This window comes from Orbicella faveolata, unplaced genomic scaffold (genome assembly GCF_042242905.1).
Source record: "Orbicella faveolata isolate gen_17 unplaced genomic scaffold, um_ofav_v1 contig_13, whole genome shotgun sequence".
Taxonomy (NCBI): domain Eukaryota; kingdom Metazoa; phylum Cnidaria; class Anthozoa; order Scleractinia; family Merulinidae; genus Orbicella; species Orbicella faveolata.
This window is the reverse complement of record NW_028301540.1, coordinates 23900001-23913081: the sequence shown is the minus strand read 5'-3', so window position 1 is coordinate 23913081 and position 13081 is coordinate 23900001. Positions and strand designations below refer to the sequence as shown.

At 39.2% G+C, this 13081-nt stretch overlaps 1 protein-coding gene and 1 pseudogene across 1 annotated transcript; both read left to right on the top strand.

The window, feature by feature from the left end:
- The first annotated feature begins 4939 nt into the window (after positions 1 to 4939).
- LOC110058582 (QRFP-like peptide receptor) lies at positions 4940 to 6447 on the top strand. The gene has a single exon (XM_020765233.2). It carries the CDS (start codon positions 5100 to 5102, stop codon positions 6072 to 6074), a length of 975 nt encoding a protein of 324 aa, XP_020620892.2. The 5' UTR covers positions 4940 to 5099; the 3' UTR covers positions 6075 to 6447.
- A 1793-nt stretch (positions 6448 to 8240) lies between these two features.
- Positions 8241 to 9766, top strand: LOC110058598 (QRFP-like peptide receptor; annotated as a pseudogene).
- The last annotated feature ends 3315 nt before the right edge of the window (positions 9767 to 13081 follow it).

Here is a 13081-nt window from a genome sequence, read left to right as displayed (position 1 = left end):
CAGCCGTCCGCGCTTTCCAGTTATGACAGTTCTTACTTGCATCCTGACGCTTCCGATAACTTTTGATCTCTTGTTTATGTTTTGCAAAGGACCATTGTTGTGCAAGCAAACTTTGCTGTTTGTAAATTTCCGCTTTTTCCAGTTAACAATTGGTATGACTAACAATTTTATCCGATGATACGTCGACTTGGTGACTTTTCGGGATGGGATATCTTTCGCTCGGATTTCCTACGGTATTTGCCGTGGCCTCCTGCGGGACACTAGGGAGTCTTAGCAAACCACGACGGCGACGGCGACGAGAGCGACACCAAACAAAAGGTTTAATGAGCAGAACAATAGCTGTGCACGTGCGTTTTGAATCTTGGTACATTTCTTTGCCGTCCTCTGCAAAACAAGAGGGAGTTTTAGCAAACCACGACGGCGACGGTGACGAGAGTGTCACCAAACAAAAGGTTTAATTAGCAGAACAATGGCTGTGCTCGTGGGTTTTGAGTCTTGGTACATTTCTTTGCCGTCCTCTACAAAGCAACAACGTGAAACGACTAAATTCTACGTATTTTGGAGAACACAAACCGCAATGGCTAATTTATCGTATTTTCTTTTGCAATTGAACGCTGTCGGTGCATGTTTAGTCTGAGCAAGTTTTTAGACCGATAGGCGTACTGAACTGATTTACACAGTTGCGACATTCGAAGCCGGTAAAATATTGATTCATCTTTTACAAGGCGTCGTCCGCGCCGTCGCCGCCGTCATTGCTAAAATTCTTAACAACGTGAAATGCTAAGTTCTATGTATTCTGAAGAACGCGAACCACAATGGTTAATTTTTGGTATCTTCTTCTAGAATTGAACGCTGTTGGTACATGTTTAGCCTGAGCAAGTTTTTAGACCAATAGGCGTACTGAACACATTTACAGAGTTGCGACATTCGAAGGTAAAATATAAATTCGTTTGTTACAAGGTGTCGTCCCCGCCGTCGCCGTCGTCATTACTAAAACTCTCTAATGTCTGCCGAGCAGGAAAAAGTGGTTACGAGGGTGGTCGGGAAGAGACGATGTCACTTCAAGGAGAGATTGGAAGCTCGGCGTCGTTTCTTCTGAAAGCAAGAGCTCGCTTCTGGAGAGTTATACGCTTCAATAATCGTTCGCTTTACTGAACACTTCATGGGGCTGACTACGTTGTCTTCGGGTTATTCAAAATTCTTCTTTCAAGATTTTAAATGCAATTTAAGGTTGGTTCAGTCCAATTGCGACATAAAATGGATGTTCCGAACTCGTATTCGGGATACTTGAGTCTGAATTTTCACCAAACAAAAAAACTCGCGGAAAGCTTGCGTTGTGTAACATTCGAGTGGTTTCCAGTGCTGAAGTCGTAAACATCGATGTTTTTCAATTAGGTAACTCAGCAGTATTGGTGCGGGTGCGAGCGCCCTTATATTAGTTCCACAACAGCATAACAAAGACAGTCCCACGGACGTGTGTCAATTATTATACTATTATTTTATGAGTGCGATGATCATACGCTGATTAACATTAACGTACACTTTTATCAAACTAAGCTGAAGATACTTATGTACAGTGGAGAGGTTCAGTCGACCTAAAACTCGTAAAAACCTAAATACAAAGCTGCTTTTTATTTGATTAAATGTAAACTATGGCTGAAAGAAACTTTGCAGAACGGCTTTAAACCTTTCTTTGGACACTGACTTTGCCATCATTGTGTAGCCATTCTGAAAACTCAATTTGTAATTTTCTTAAATGCATGGGACGTTTTCAGCCGTCTTAAACCGTGTAAATAATATTTATTTCAATACTACTTTTTGTGTGATTTAATGTGAGGTTTGATAAACTTCATAGACCGGTATCTAACCATTCTTTTGACGATTCCTTATCCATCATTTGTATTTATTTCGTGAACTATATATTTTCTTAATGATTAGCAAGTAATAAAGTACATGAATACTATTAAGCGACTTTCTTGATTTGGAAGCAATAAAGTGCGTGAAAACGTCACTACAGTATTGCACGGTAAAGTATGGTCGATTCCAAATCCTCAGCCATTTCTATGTAAGATTGGTTTTTTCCCAGCTTTGTCAATGTTTAGTAAAACAAATTAAGCACCCTCTCTCTCTCCCTTTTTTTTTTTTTGTTTTTTTTTTTTGTCTTTGTTTTACTCGGCAGTGTCACATGACCTGCCCAGGCGCAGCAAGCTTTCCTAGACAACAAACCATGATCTTCAACAATAAGTAGTCTGAACCTAGTTCTGAAGAAAATCAGCATATGCAATGGTTTATATATTTGCAGTCCCTTTCTTTGGAGACTAACTTCGATATTCAAGAAAACATCCTAGTGTTTTGTTCTCTGCTGAGCTCATTATATATTTGTTTGCCAGCTGTTCCTGAAGTTGTCTTGATCGCTCACTGTTTTTGCTTCATTAATAGGACTCGATCTGGAAAACAGGTTATGAGTCCCTATTTTTTTTTTTTTTTTTTTTTTCGCCTTCTTTTATTGTTGAAGAATTACGCCTTCTATTGTGTGTGGGAGGGGGGTCACCTTACTTATTTGTTTTTTCTTGAGGTTGCTGGTTGCTAGGTTTTTCATTTTTAGCGAACATTTTTCCATGTTAAGATTCAAATGGTTTCTTGACTGAGTGCCGGGGGAAGCCAAGACAGGAAGCTTCTGTCGTTCATTTGTACGTTGTTATCACCTGTAGTGTCCGGAAATTTTCCCCTCACACACTTACTTTCGCACTTTATACAATTTGAAATATCAATAACTTTTTATATATAACCAGTGTATTCAGTGCAATGTTTAGAAATGCCCGGGAAAGTATCCAGCAACGTCACGATCAGTTTAGAGATTAATGTCAATCTCTAGGGCAATGAAAGAACATATATTTAAACTGCAGAGAAAGATCTTTCATATATGATCTTTCATAGCGTAGCTTCGGTGGCCCGAAGAGCGCCAAGAGGAGCCCCATACCCAAATAGGAAAGAAAAAGAAACCCATGAATTGATTTTCTCATGGTTCTCATGGCTAGCAGTATTGTTCGTCGGCGCGTACGCACGACGGCGACGACGGCGACGACGAAGACGGAGTCGCTCAAGATAGCGGCCTTACTCCAGCTAAAAGGTTGACAGAAACATACAGCCTTATAGTCACCTTCTTTGATATTGGACATCCATGTTATGGTAAATTGACACCTGTCAAAACAAGGTATCCGCTGAGCAGTATAACGTGACCATATCGCCGGCTCAAGTTTAGAGCTCATCGAGGTCACCTTTTTTTTTAAAGTTGACCGCTGACCAAGTGCTGGTTTTCTATTGGATCGCGGGTTCATGTCAAATTTACTTTTTGTAAACGGGGGCGGGTTGTTCGGAAGCCGGTTAACGTTAACCCAGGATTAACGTTAACAAATGTATAAATAGTTCTTGTATACAAATGGTTTTCCCTGCTTTTGTTTTGTGTATTTTCAGATTATTCGAACTCAAAACAGAAGGCCAAACAATATACAGAAAACCTCACTGCAAAGTTAAAAAATTCGAAATCAAAGTTCTCGCTTAACCTGGGTTATCTTAATCGGTCTTTGAACAACCCGGCCCAGGAGCTCCGCCTTTAGGCTTAGCTAAATCTATATATTATATTCACTTGAATTCTTCACCATCTACGGGTACATAACGAACTTAACTCACAACATGTTGGCTTGATAGCTCATTTGGTAGAGCACTGCACCGGTATCGCAGAGGTCATGGGTTCGAATCCTGTTCAGGCCTAAATTGTTTTCATGCTTTAATTTCACAACCGCGATGATCAATCATGTCTTCAAAACGCAACTTCTTTTGTACACAAGCAAAAATCTGCTACAGCCTACCTCCAATTTAATTCATTCTTTAGACCAGACAGAAACCAAGTCTCGTCTTCATTCAGCTCATAATATTTAAATTTCTAATGTACTTTTCGCCATGCGATCAATTGTTTCTTGGTGGTCAGCTTAGTTTTGACTTAAAAAATGGCAGCTGCAGCAAATCTCGAATATAATAAAGTAAACGTCAACGGATAAGGGTTACCGCAAAACTAACAGGTATCCCAAAAAATTGCAAGTATATCTGTGAACGTCTATCCTTAAACTGTATCTCCAATGTAGTTATTGGGTTTTACTTCGCGTACCGACAAGCGTTTTTGGCTGTTATTTTAAGATACCATGGGACTATTAAAAAAAAAAAACACCCTCAAGGTATCTTCGGGAAAAAATTCATAAAATATTTATCACTAGAGAATATCTGCTTTTCATGTCGCCAATGAATTGGTCAAGGCCCTAACTATAATGTTATCGCAAAGGAAAATTCACAGATAATTTTCGACTTACGCTGACATGACAGAATTTCGATGGTTCGAATATACAAATTTTGCTCGATCCGAACTCAACGGTTCTTAATTTATTTAATTACTCTAAAAAAAAATTAATATCAGAACAAAATAAACTTGTTTTGTTTACTTTGGCACAAGGGTCTATCAAAATAGAAAGTATGAGCGAAATCGATTTTTTAGCTGTGTCCGCGATTTTGACGATCATAACTGGTGTTACTGACAATGACTCTTAAATTTCTAAATTTACACTCCGACAAGATGCATTCAGGATAATTGTTTTCATTGAGCTTGGGCTCTAACCTTTAACGTTCTGTGTTTCTCACTGACTCGTCTTGATGGACAATTTGATGCACACCAAACAATAACAGAAAGACGAAAATTTAACGACGGTATATATCATTCTTCGAACAGAGCTGAAAAACAATCCAGCCAGCTGTCGCAACTTCATTTGACGCAGCAGTGACATTTTAGGACACTCTCTGCTTCCAGTTTCATTGACGTTAAGATGTGAAATGAAAATTTGCTGAGCTGCTGGTGAAATAGAAACCCTAACTATTAGTGCAAATATTAGGGGGACAGCTGGAACAAAGGTCAGTCCTGCAAATTTCTGAATCAGTCATTCTTTTCGCGCGAAAGACGGCATAAAGAAGAAGATATATCCCGCCTTCGCTAGAACATATTAATAGAGTTATGTTACTAAGTGAGCAAATCAGCTAGAAGAAACTGAACGGCAATGTCGGACAAAGTGAATACAACGATGAATACAATGCAGTCATCGAGATGCCCCAGCAATTCTACAGCAGAAAAAATTGGATCGATCTTTGCTTACTGTCTGATTTTTCTTGTTTCGCTGGCTGGGAACACCGTCATCGGAATAATTGTCTTCAAGACGCAGACCATGAGAAAACCCATCAACTTTTTCATTGTAAACATGGCCATGTCCGATATCAGGTTACCGATATTCAAGATTCCTCAGCTTATACAAGTACTGTATATAGACTCCTGGCTGATCGATGGTCCTCTTGGCCAGGCCTTATGTAAGCTGGTTTACTTCTTGATAAGTGTTTCCTTTCTTGTGTCTATTCAAAACCTGGTTCTGATAGCAGTGGATCGATTTGGTGCTGTGGTATTTCCTCTCCGTTCTCCACTCATCTCTTCAAAGTTGTGCCCGTTCTTCATTATCGCCTCTTGGATCGTCGCTATAGCTGTTAACTCCCCAAAGCTCTTAATATTCAAACTTGTTGAATATCCAGAAAAACTGGTTTGTAAGCGGCGTTGGAATGAAGTTTTTGGAGAATCCTCATCACCGGCTCGCAAGAATTACCTCTTGTCTTTTACAGTTGTATTCATGTTTATCCCATTGGTGTTGCTAGCCATACTTTACATTATCATATATCTAAAGCTCAAGTCACAGAAGATTCCAGGCGAGCAATCAGCCAACGCTGGACAACAACGCCAGCAAAGGGAGCGAAATGTGTTAAAGATGGCCGTTGCTATAGTGTTAGGGTTTGTAATGTGCTGGCTTCCCCTTGCTATCTGGCTTATTCTCCTCATGTTTACGGACACCATCATATGGCCGAATTGTGCCTTCCGATACTCTTTCTATATTGTCAATTTCATGGCTCTGGTAAATTGTGCCATAAATCCTTTTATCTGTTTTATTTTCAGCAGAAATTATCGTAAAGAACTTAAGGCTCTCGTTAGATGAATTATTTTGACTTCCGCCGTCGCTGAAGATACTTATGTATAGTAGAGAGGTTCAGTCGACCTAACACTCGTGAAAACCTTAATTCAAAACTGCCTTAATTAAATGTTAACTATTGGCTTAAAGAAACTTTGCAGATTAAGAAATGGTAGGCTTGCACCTTGCAACTATCGAGTTATTGATGCACGCGGGAGGTTGCTAAGCACGACAGAAGCGTAAGAGTCGCAAGAGGCGATAGCCGAGTGCGACTCTAGCCTCTTGAGTGCTTAGCAAACCTCCCATGAGCATCCATAACTCGATAGTTGCACACTGCATGTTTACCATTTCTTTTATAACATTGAGACTCTCTTGAATCTCGTCCGGCTTACATGAAGTCAAAAGCGCGTTTTACGATTACTGCAGAATATCACGCGCGCTCTTTAGCTATGTTTTACTGTCAATAAGTCGACAGACACATGAGTTTATGATTTATGCGATGTGTCAACGAGTGAGAGCGAACTGTTATCGCAAAAAACAAATTGAAGTCAGTTTTTAATGCGTCCGTCCTGTTATTGACAATGAATTTCGTCATAACATTGTCAAGGTAGTCTGCGGATCCACAGCTACTTTGACAATGTTATGACGAGATTCATGATTAATAACAGGACAGACACATGAAAAACTGACGTCAATTTGTTAAATAAACCGCGCGTAAATGTTCATTAACAAATCTGACAAAGCGACACATCAAAATTTTCTTGGATCGCGGCGACTTTGCCAGCATTTTGTAGTTATTCTGCAAGCTCGATTTGTAATTTTCTTAAATTCATGGGACGTTTGCAGCCGTCTTAAACCGTGTAAATAGCATTTATTTCAATAACGCTTTTTGTGCGATTCAATGTCCGCTTGATAAACTTCGCAAACCGGTTTCTAACCATTCTTTTGACGATTCCTTTTCCATCATTTGAAGTTATTTCTTGAACTATTTATTTTCGTAATGATTAGCAAGCAATAAAGTAAATGAATATTATTAAGCAACTCAACGCATTTATGTCAGTTAGAATTTTTTTAAGTATTTTCGTCGTGAGCTACTCCAGCTTGAGTGAAGTAAGACAGTGTCGAATTTGGGTATGTCCCGCTTTAAGCTTATACCACTGACCAAGTTGTGTCCCGATGCTTCTTTTACATGAGATGTACATTACTCCACTTTAAATTTTACATATGTTGAAGATTAACAGCTTTTTTATCACACAGCAAAAAAACTAGTTGGAGTGTATTTGGATATAGCAGAGTTTCAGGACTTCAAAGTTTCTTAGCTCCTCTTGCCACACGCTTGCGAGGAATTCGTCAGAGTCTATCGCGACCGAAAAGTAAAAAAATAATTGCAAGTTTGATTTTTACCATAATTGCAAACAACGCTTGATGTTTCATCAAGGCCCAGCCAATAAGTTTACGTCTGTAGATGCTGCTCAGTTAACTTTGTGTAAAAATCTAATAAATTATCTAATTTCATATATGAAATAATTCATATTTGAACTGCGGCAATAGATGAAAGTGAAGAATGATCATCGCAGTAAATTTTCCAATTTGTGCAATTGGAAAGAAGAAGCCTAAAAAAAAATCAGGGTTTCAACGGGATTCGAACCCGTGACCTCCGCGATACCGGTGCGATACTCTACCAACTGGGCTATGAAGCCACACATTGGGAGCGAGGTCAATTAATTGAGTTCAAATCTTCCCGTGAGGAGAAGAATGATCATCGCAGTAAATTTTCCAATTTATGCAATTGGAAAGAAGAAGCCTGAAAAAAATCAGGGCTCCAATGGGATTCGAACCCGTGACCTCCGCGATACCGCTGCGATGCTCTACGAACTGAGCTATGAAGCCACACATTGGAAGCGAGGTCAATTAATTGAGTTCATATCTTCCCTGAAGCCCTGATTTTTTTGATCGTTAAATTTCTGTGTGACGAAAATTTAACGATAATTTATCATTCTTCGAACAGAGCTGAAACCAATCCAGCCGGCTATCGCTACTTCATTTGACGCAGCAATGACATTCTAGGACATTGTTAATTTGCCTCCATTCTCATTATTGACGTTAAGATGTGAAATGAAAACCAGTTTGTGGTGCAAGCTGATAGGCCACTACTCACGAAACAGGAAAATCTAACTATTGGTGCAAATAGGAGGGGGACAACTGGAACAAACATCTGCAATCATTAAGCATTTCTCATCTGTCAATCTTTTCGCGCGAATGACGGCATCCAGCCGAAGAGTTATCCCGCCTTCGCTACAACATGTAAACAGAGTGACTTTACCAAGTGAGCAGAATTAAGTACATCCGGAGCGGAAAAAGAAACCGAACGGCGATGTCGGACAATGTAAATTCAACTATGAATGAAGCACAGCCATCTAACTACCTTAATCCAAAAGCAGAAAAAATTGGAATGGCCTTTGCTTACTGCCTGATTTTCATTGTTTCTTTGGCTGGGAACGCCATCATCGGAATAATTGTCTACAAGACGCAAACCATGAGAAAACCCATCAACTTTTTCATTGTCAACACGGCCATGTCCGATCTGCTGGTTCCGATTATTTGGATCCCTAGTGGAATACAAAAGCTCTATATAGACTCCTGGCTGATCGGTGGTTCTCTTGGCCAGGCCTTATGCAAGCTGGTTTCCTTCTTCAAAGATGTTTCCGTTCTTCTGTCTATTCAAAGCCTGCTTCTGATAGTAGTGGCTCGATTTGGTGCCCTGGTATATCCTCTCCGTTCTCCACTCATCAGTTCAAAGACGTGCCCGTTCTTCATTATCGCATCTTGGATCGTCGCGATAGCTGTTAACTCCCCAAAGCTCTTAGTTTACAGACTTGTTAAATATCCAGAAAAACTGGTTTGTAAGCGGCCTTGGAATGAAGTGTTTGGAGAGTCCTCATCTCATGAGAATTACCTCTTGTCTTTTACAGTTGTATTCATGTTTATCCCGTTGGTGTTGATAGCCATACTTTACATTATCATCTATCTAAATCTCAAGTCACAGAAGATTCCAGGCGAGCAACCAGCCAACGCTGGACAACAAGGCCAACAAAGGGAGCGAAACGTGTTAAAGATGGCCATTGCTATAGTGTTAGGGTTTGCAATGTGCTGGCTTCCCCTCGCTATCTGGATTATTCTCGTCTCGTTTACGGACACCATCATATGGTCGAATTGTGCCTTCCGATATTTTTTTTTATATTGTCAATTTCATGGCTCTGGTAAATTGTGCCATAAATCCTTTTATCTGTTTTATTTTCAGCTGAAATTATCGTAAAGAACTTAAGGCTCTCGTTAACTGAAATAAATTATTTTGACTTCCGCCGTAGCTGATGATGCTTATGTACAGTGGTGATTTTCAGTCGACCTAAAACTCGTAAAAACCTAAATTCAAAACTGCTTTTTATTTGATTAAATGTAAACTATGGCTGAAAGAAACTTTGCAGAACGGCTTTAAACCATTCTTTGGACACTGACTTTGCCAGTATTTCGTAGTTATTCTGTAAGCTCGATTTGTAATTTTCTTAACTTCATGGGACATTTTCAGCCGTCTTAAGCCGTGTAAATGATATTTATTTCAATACTACTTTTTGTGTGATACAATATGCGCCTGATAAACTTTCATATTCAAGAAAACCTACTGGTGTTTTATTCTCTGCTGAACTCATTATATATTTGTTTGCCACCTGTTTCTGAAGCCACCTGTTTTTTGATCGCTCATTGTTTTTGCTTCATTAGTAGGACTCAGTCTAGAAAACAGATTATGAGTCCCTACTTTTCTTCTTCGCCTTTTTTGATTGCTGCAGAATTACGCCTTCCATTGGGGAAGGGGGGGGGGTGTAACTTGGTTATTTGTCTTTTGTTGAGGTTGCTGGTTGCTAGTTTTTCATTTTTAGCGAACATTTTCCATGTCAAGATCCAAACGGTTTGTTGACTGAGTGGGAAGCCAAGACAGGAACCTTCTATCGATCATTTGCACGTTGTTATCACCTGCAGTGTCCGGAAGTTTTCCCCCCAGACACTTACCTTCGTAATTTATGGCAATTTGAAATATCAATGACTTTTTATATATAACCAGTGTATTCAGTGCAATGTTTCGAAATGCCCGGGAAAGTATCCATCAAGGTCACGATTAGTTTAGAGATGAATGTCAATCTCGAGGACAGGAGGTTTTCATGAGTTTCAACATTGTGAACGAGATTGGAAGAGAAATAAACGCATCCATCGAAAGATACAGTCTTTTGATTGCGAACGAGTGCCGGGAGATGTTTCCTAATAGGAGTTGAGGTCCATAAGGTCCGAGAGGCGCGAAACCGCATATAACCTCAGGGATGCTGAGAATAAACTAAATATTCCATTGCCGCGCACAAACTATATTATAATCGAAGCAAACTTATGAAGAAGTCGTGGATACATTGCTTACAAAATGAAGAGGACTCCTTTGACCAGCTACACGGTCATGAAAAAAGTCAAAATAATTCTGCCCTTGAAGTACAATAAATACAGGATGTTGTTCGTTACAATTTAAACGTTTATCCCACTCCGAAAACTAAAATAATTGAAAAATTTCCTCCTAACACCTGTGGTCTTTACAAATTACCCGGAACACCTTGCATTGACCTCCGGGATGTTTGCGTTACCGTAGATAATTTTGTTCATATCCAGCTTTGTAACTGCGTTTCTTATTGTTTGTCACAAGAAAGTTTTGGTTGGATACTATGGACTTATAAGTTGTCCTACTTATATTTCCAATTGTTTTGTTTTGGTTTGTTTTGTTATGATTGATTCATAATTTTGCTGATATAGTGTTAGCCCGAGAGTGCCAGGAGGTTCTCTCATAGTTTTGTTCACAATATTCACTCACAAATTAAGGCTCGCTTTCTAGCCAGCTGGAAGTTATAAACTCCCTTTGAGCTTAGAGGATTGACGAGCTGATGTCTCAGGAAGGTCAAAACGACTCTTCGTAGTCAATATCTACACACAGAAAAGGTTATATCCTTTTATATACATGTAGCTTCCATCTTGAAACCCCTTCAGTTTCATAAAGTAGACCCATTACATCACTTCTCGTGGACAAATTAGCAATGAATGTCTAAAATGCTATACCTCCCGCCTGGTACAATTGTACCTTGAGTCAACTATCGCCGGGAGTCCCCTCAGCTTGATGCAATACAAAATAAAAAGGGTATTGCAGATTGTAATGTGGACAGTAAAAATAACAATGTTTTCTTTTTTGGAAACGGAAATCACAGTATTTTATTCCTATCTTGGCAATTGTTTGTGTTCATTTCACTAGCAATGCAGAAATATTCAAAACGCTTGTTGACAGGTACAATTAATATTTATTTCAAGTTTTGATTCCAATTGTTCACATATCTCGTTTCTAGAAGAAAAATGAACTTATACGTACATCACCAGCCACTATGCCTGCTTGACATGGCTTGTGTTTGGCATGATTGGAGAGTAAATCTCTCTCGCAAAAAGTAGATCTACGCAGACTCTTGGATGGTAATTTGTCTAATATCCGTCACTTAAATTTTAAATTTATGAAGAAATTTTCACTCTGGTCGAACTGCATAGAATGACGAAATGTATTGTGAAGAACAACATAATTAAAAGATAAAGCAATTTGAATTTTTTACTTGAAGTAAGCTTATTCTAAAATACAAATGAAATCACGGGTTTCGAATTTAAGATAGGAGCACCGCCAGAATTTCAATATGTACATAAAAAAATATTACAATACAGAAACAGGCTACCTTAGGCTTACCTTGAACTCTACAAGGAGTGAAAGCGAATGGAAAACCATCAAATTCCCTAGCCAAGAAAAAGCTATGACCCTATTAAATATCCAAGTCTAGTTTCCTGACTTTTCCTGACTTGTATCAATTCTTTGACCTTGCCGGCCGCGTTGTTCTGACCTATACACGACCACAGTCATAAATACCTCTCTCAGCTTTCCTCTGCGTGTGAGAGAAGCCAACAGGCAAAATACTACATATTTACAAAAGCGAAACTCATGAACCGCCAAAATGGCCACTCTCAACTTTAGAGGTCTTCGGGGAACTCGTAACCAGGTTCTCCGTGTTATCGGCCAAAAGTTTACATCTGAGTGAGTGACACATCTGCATATTATTCCCCATAACAATAGTCGTTTCTACGATTCGCCCTTCACGACTAAAAATAGCTTTAGCTATAGCGGCACCATTCCTTGCGACTTTAGGGAGACAGTGTCCATGAGGCAGTTTAAACGCCTACTCAAAGGAGATGTTATAAAGCACGGTATTCGTGGATGGCAGCTTTTCTTTAATTATCATTCATTATTTGATTATTTTTATTATATTATACATTAGGAGTTAAATTTGACCCTGAATACATTACTACACTCGGGCTACTTACCGCTATTTAGGCTCCAAAAGGAAGCTTAAAATTCCACCCTAATTTCCAATCCGTTCATGCAATTACACTTGATATGCTTGAAAACCGCAATAAACAAATGAATAACCAGTAAGACCCATAGTTATCATCATCTTGTACTTGTTGCCGTAGCCAAATCTGAAGCTTCGTCTGCCCTTTCTAGCGTCTCCAACTGTAAGAAAAACGAAAACTTGAACTACAGAAAGCAAAAATCATCTCATGTTATCTCCTACGGTAATTGAAAAGATAATCTACACTTTGTCTGAAACTGAAGAAGACATCTTGTAGTAATAAACAATTAGGTGACAGGCCAGGTCCTCAACCTTAACGTAACAGAAAAGCTCCGAATGCACGGGTCAAGAAGCTTTTCAAAGAGGTAACCCCTACCATCATGCATGGAGTCCAGAAATAAAGAAATACTTCAGTTTATCCCGTTGATATTACACCACTACACACACACACTCACACAAAAAATGCTCGCATGGAATATTACACCGTGATGACTGCAATCTGGCTCACATTGAAATAAACATCCACATTACTTCGTAATGGAGTTCCTGCCCACAGGTTTACAATTG

Coding starts and splice junctions, on each gene's coding strand:
- LOC110058582 (XM_020765233.2), top strand. CDS start 5,100: ATGTCGGACAAAGTGAATACAACGATGAATACAATGCAGTCATCGAGA.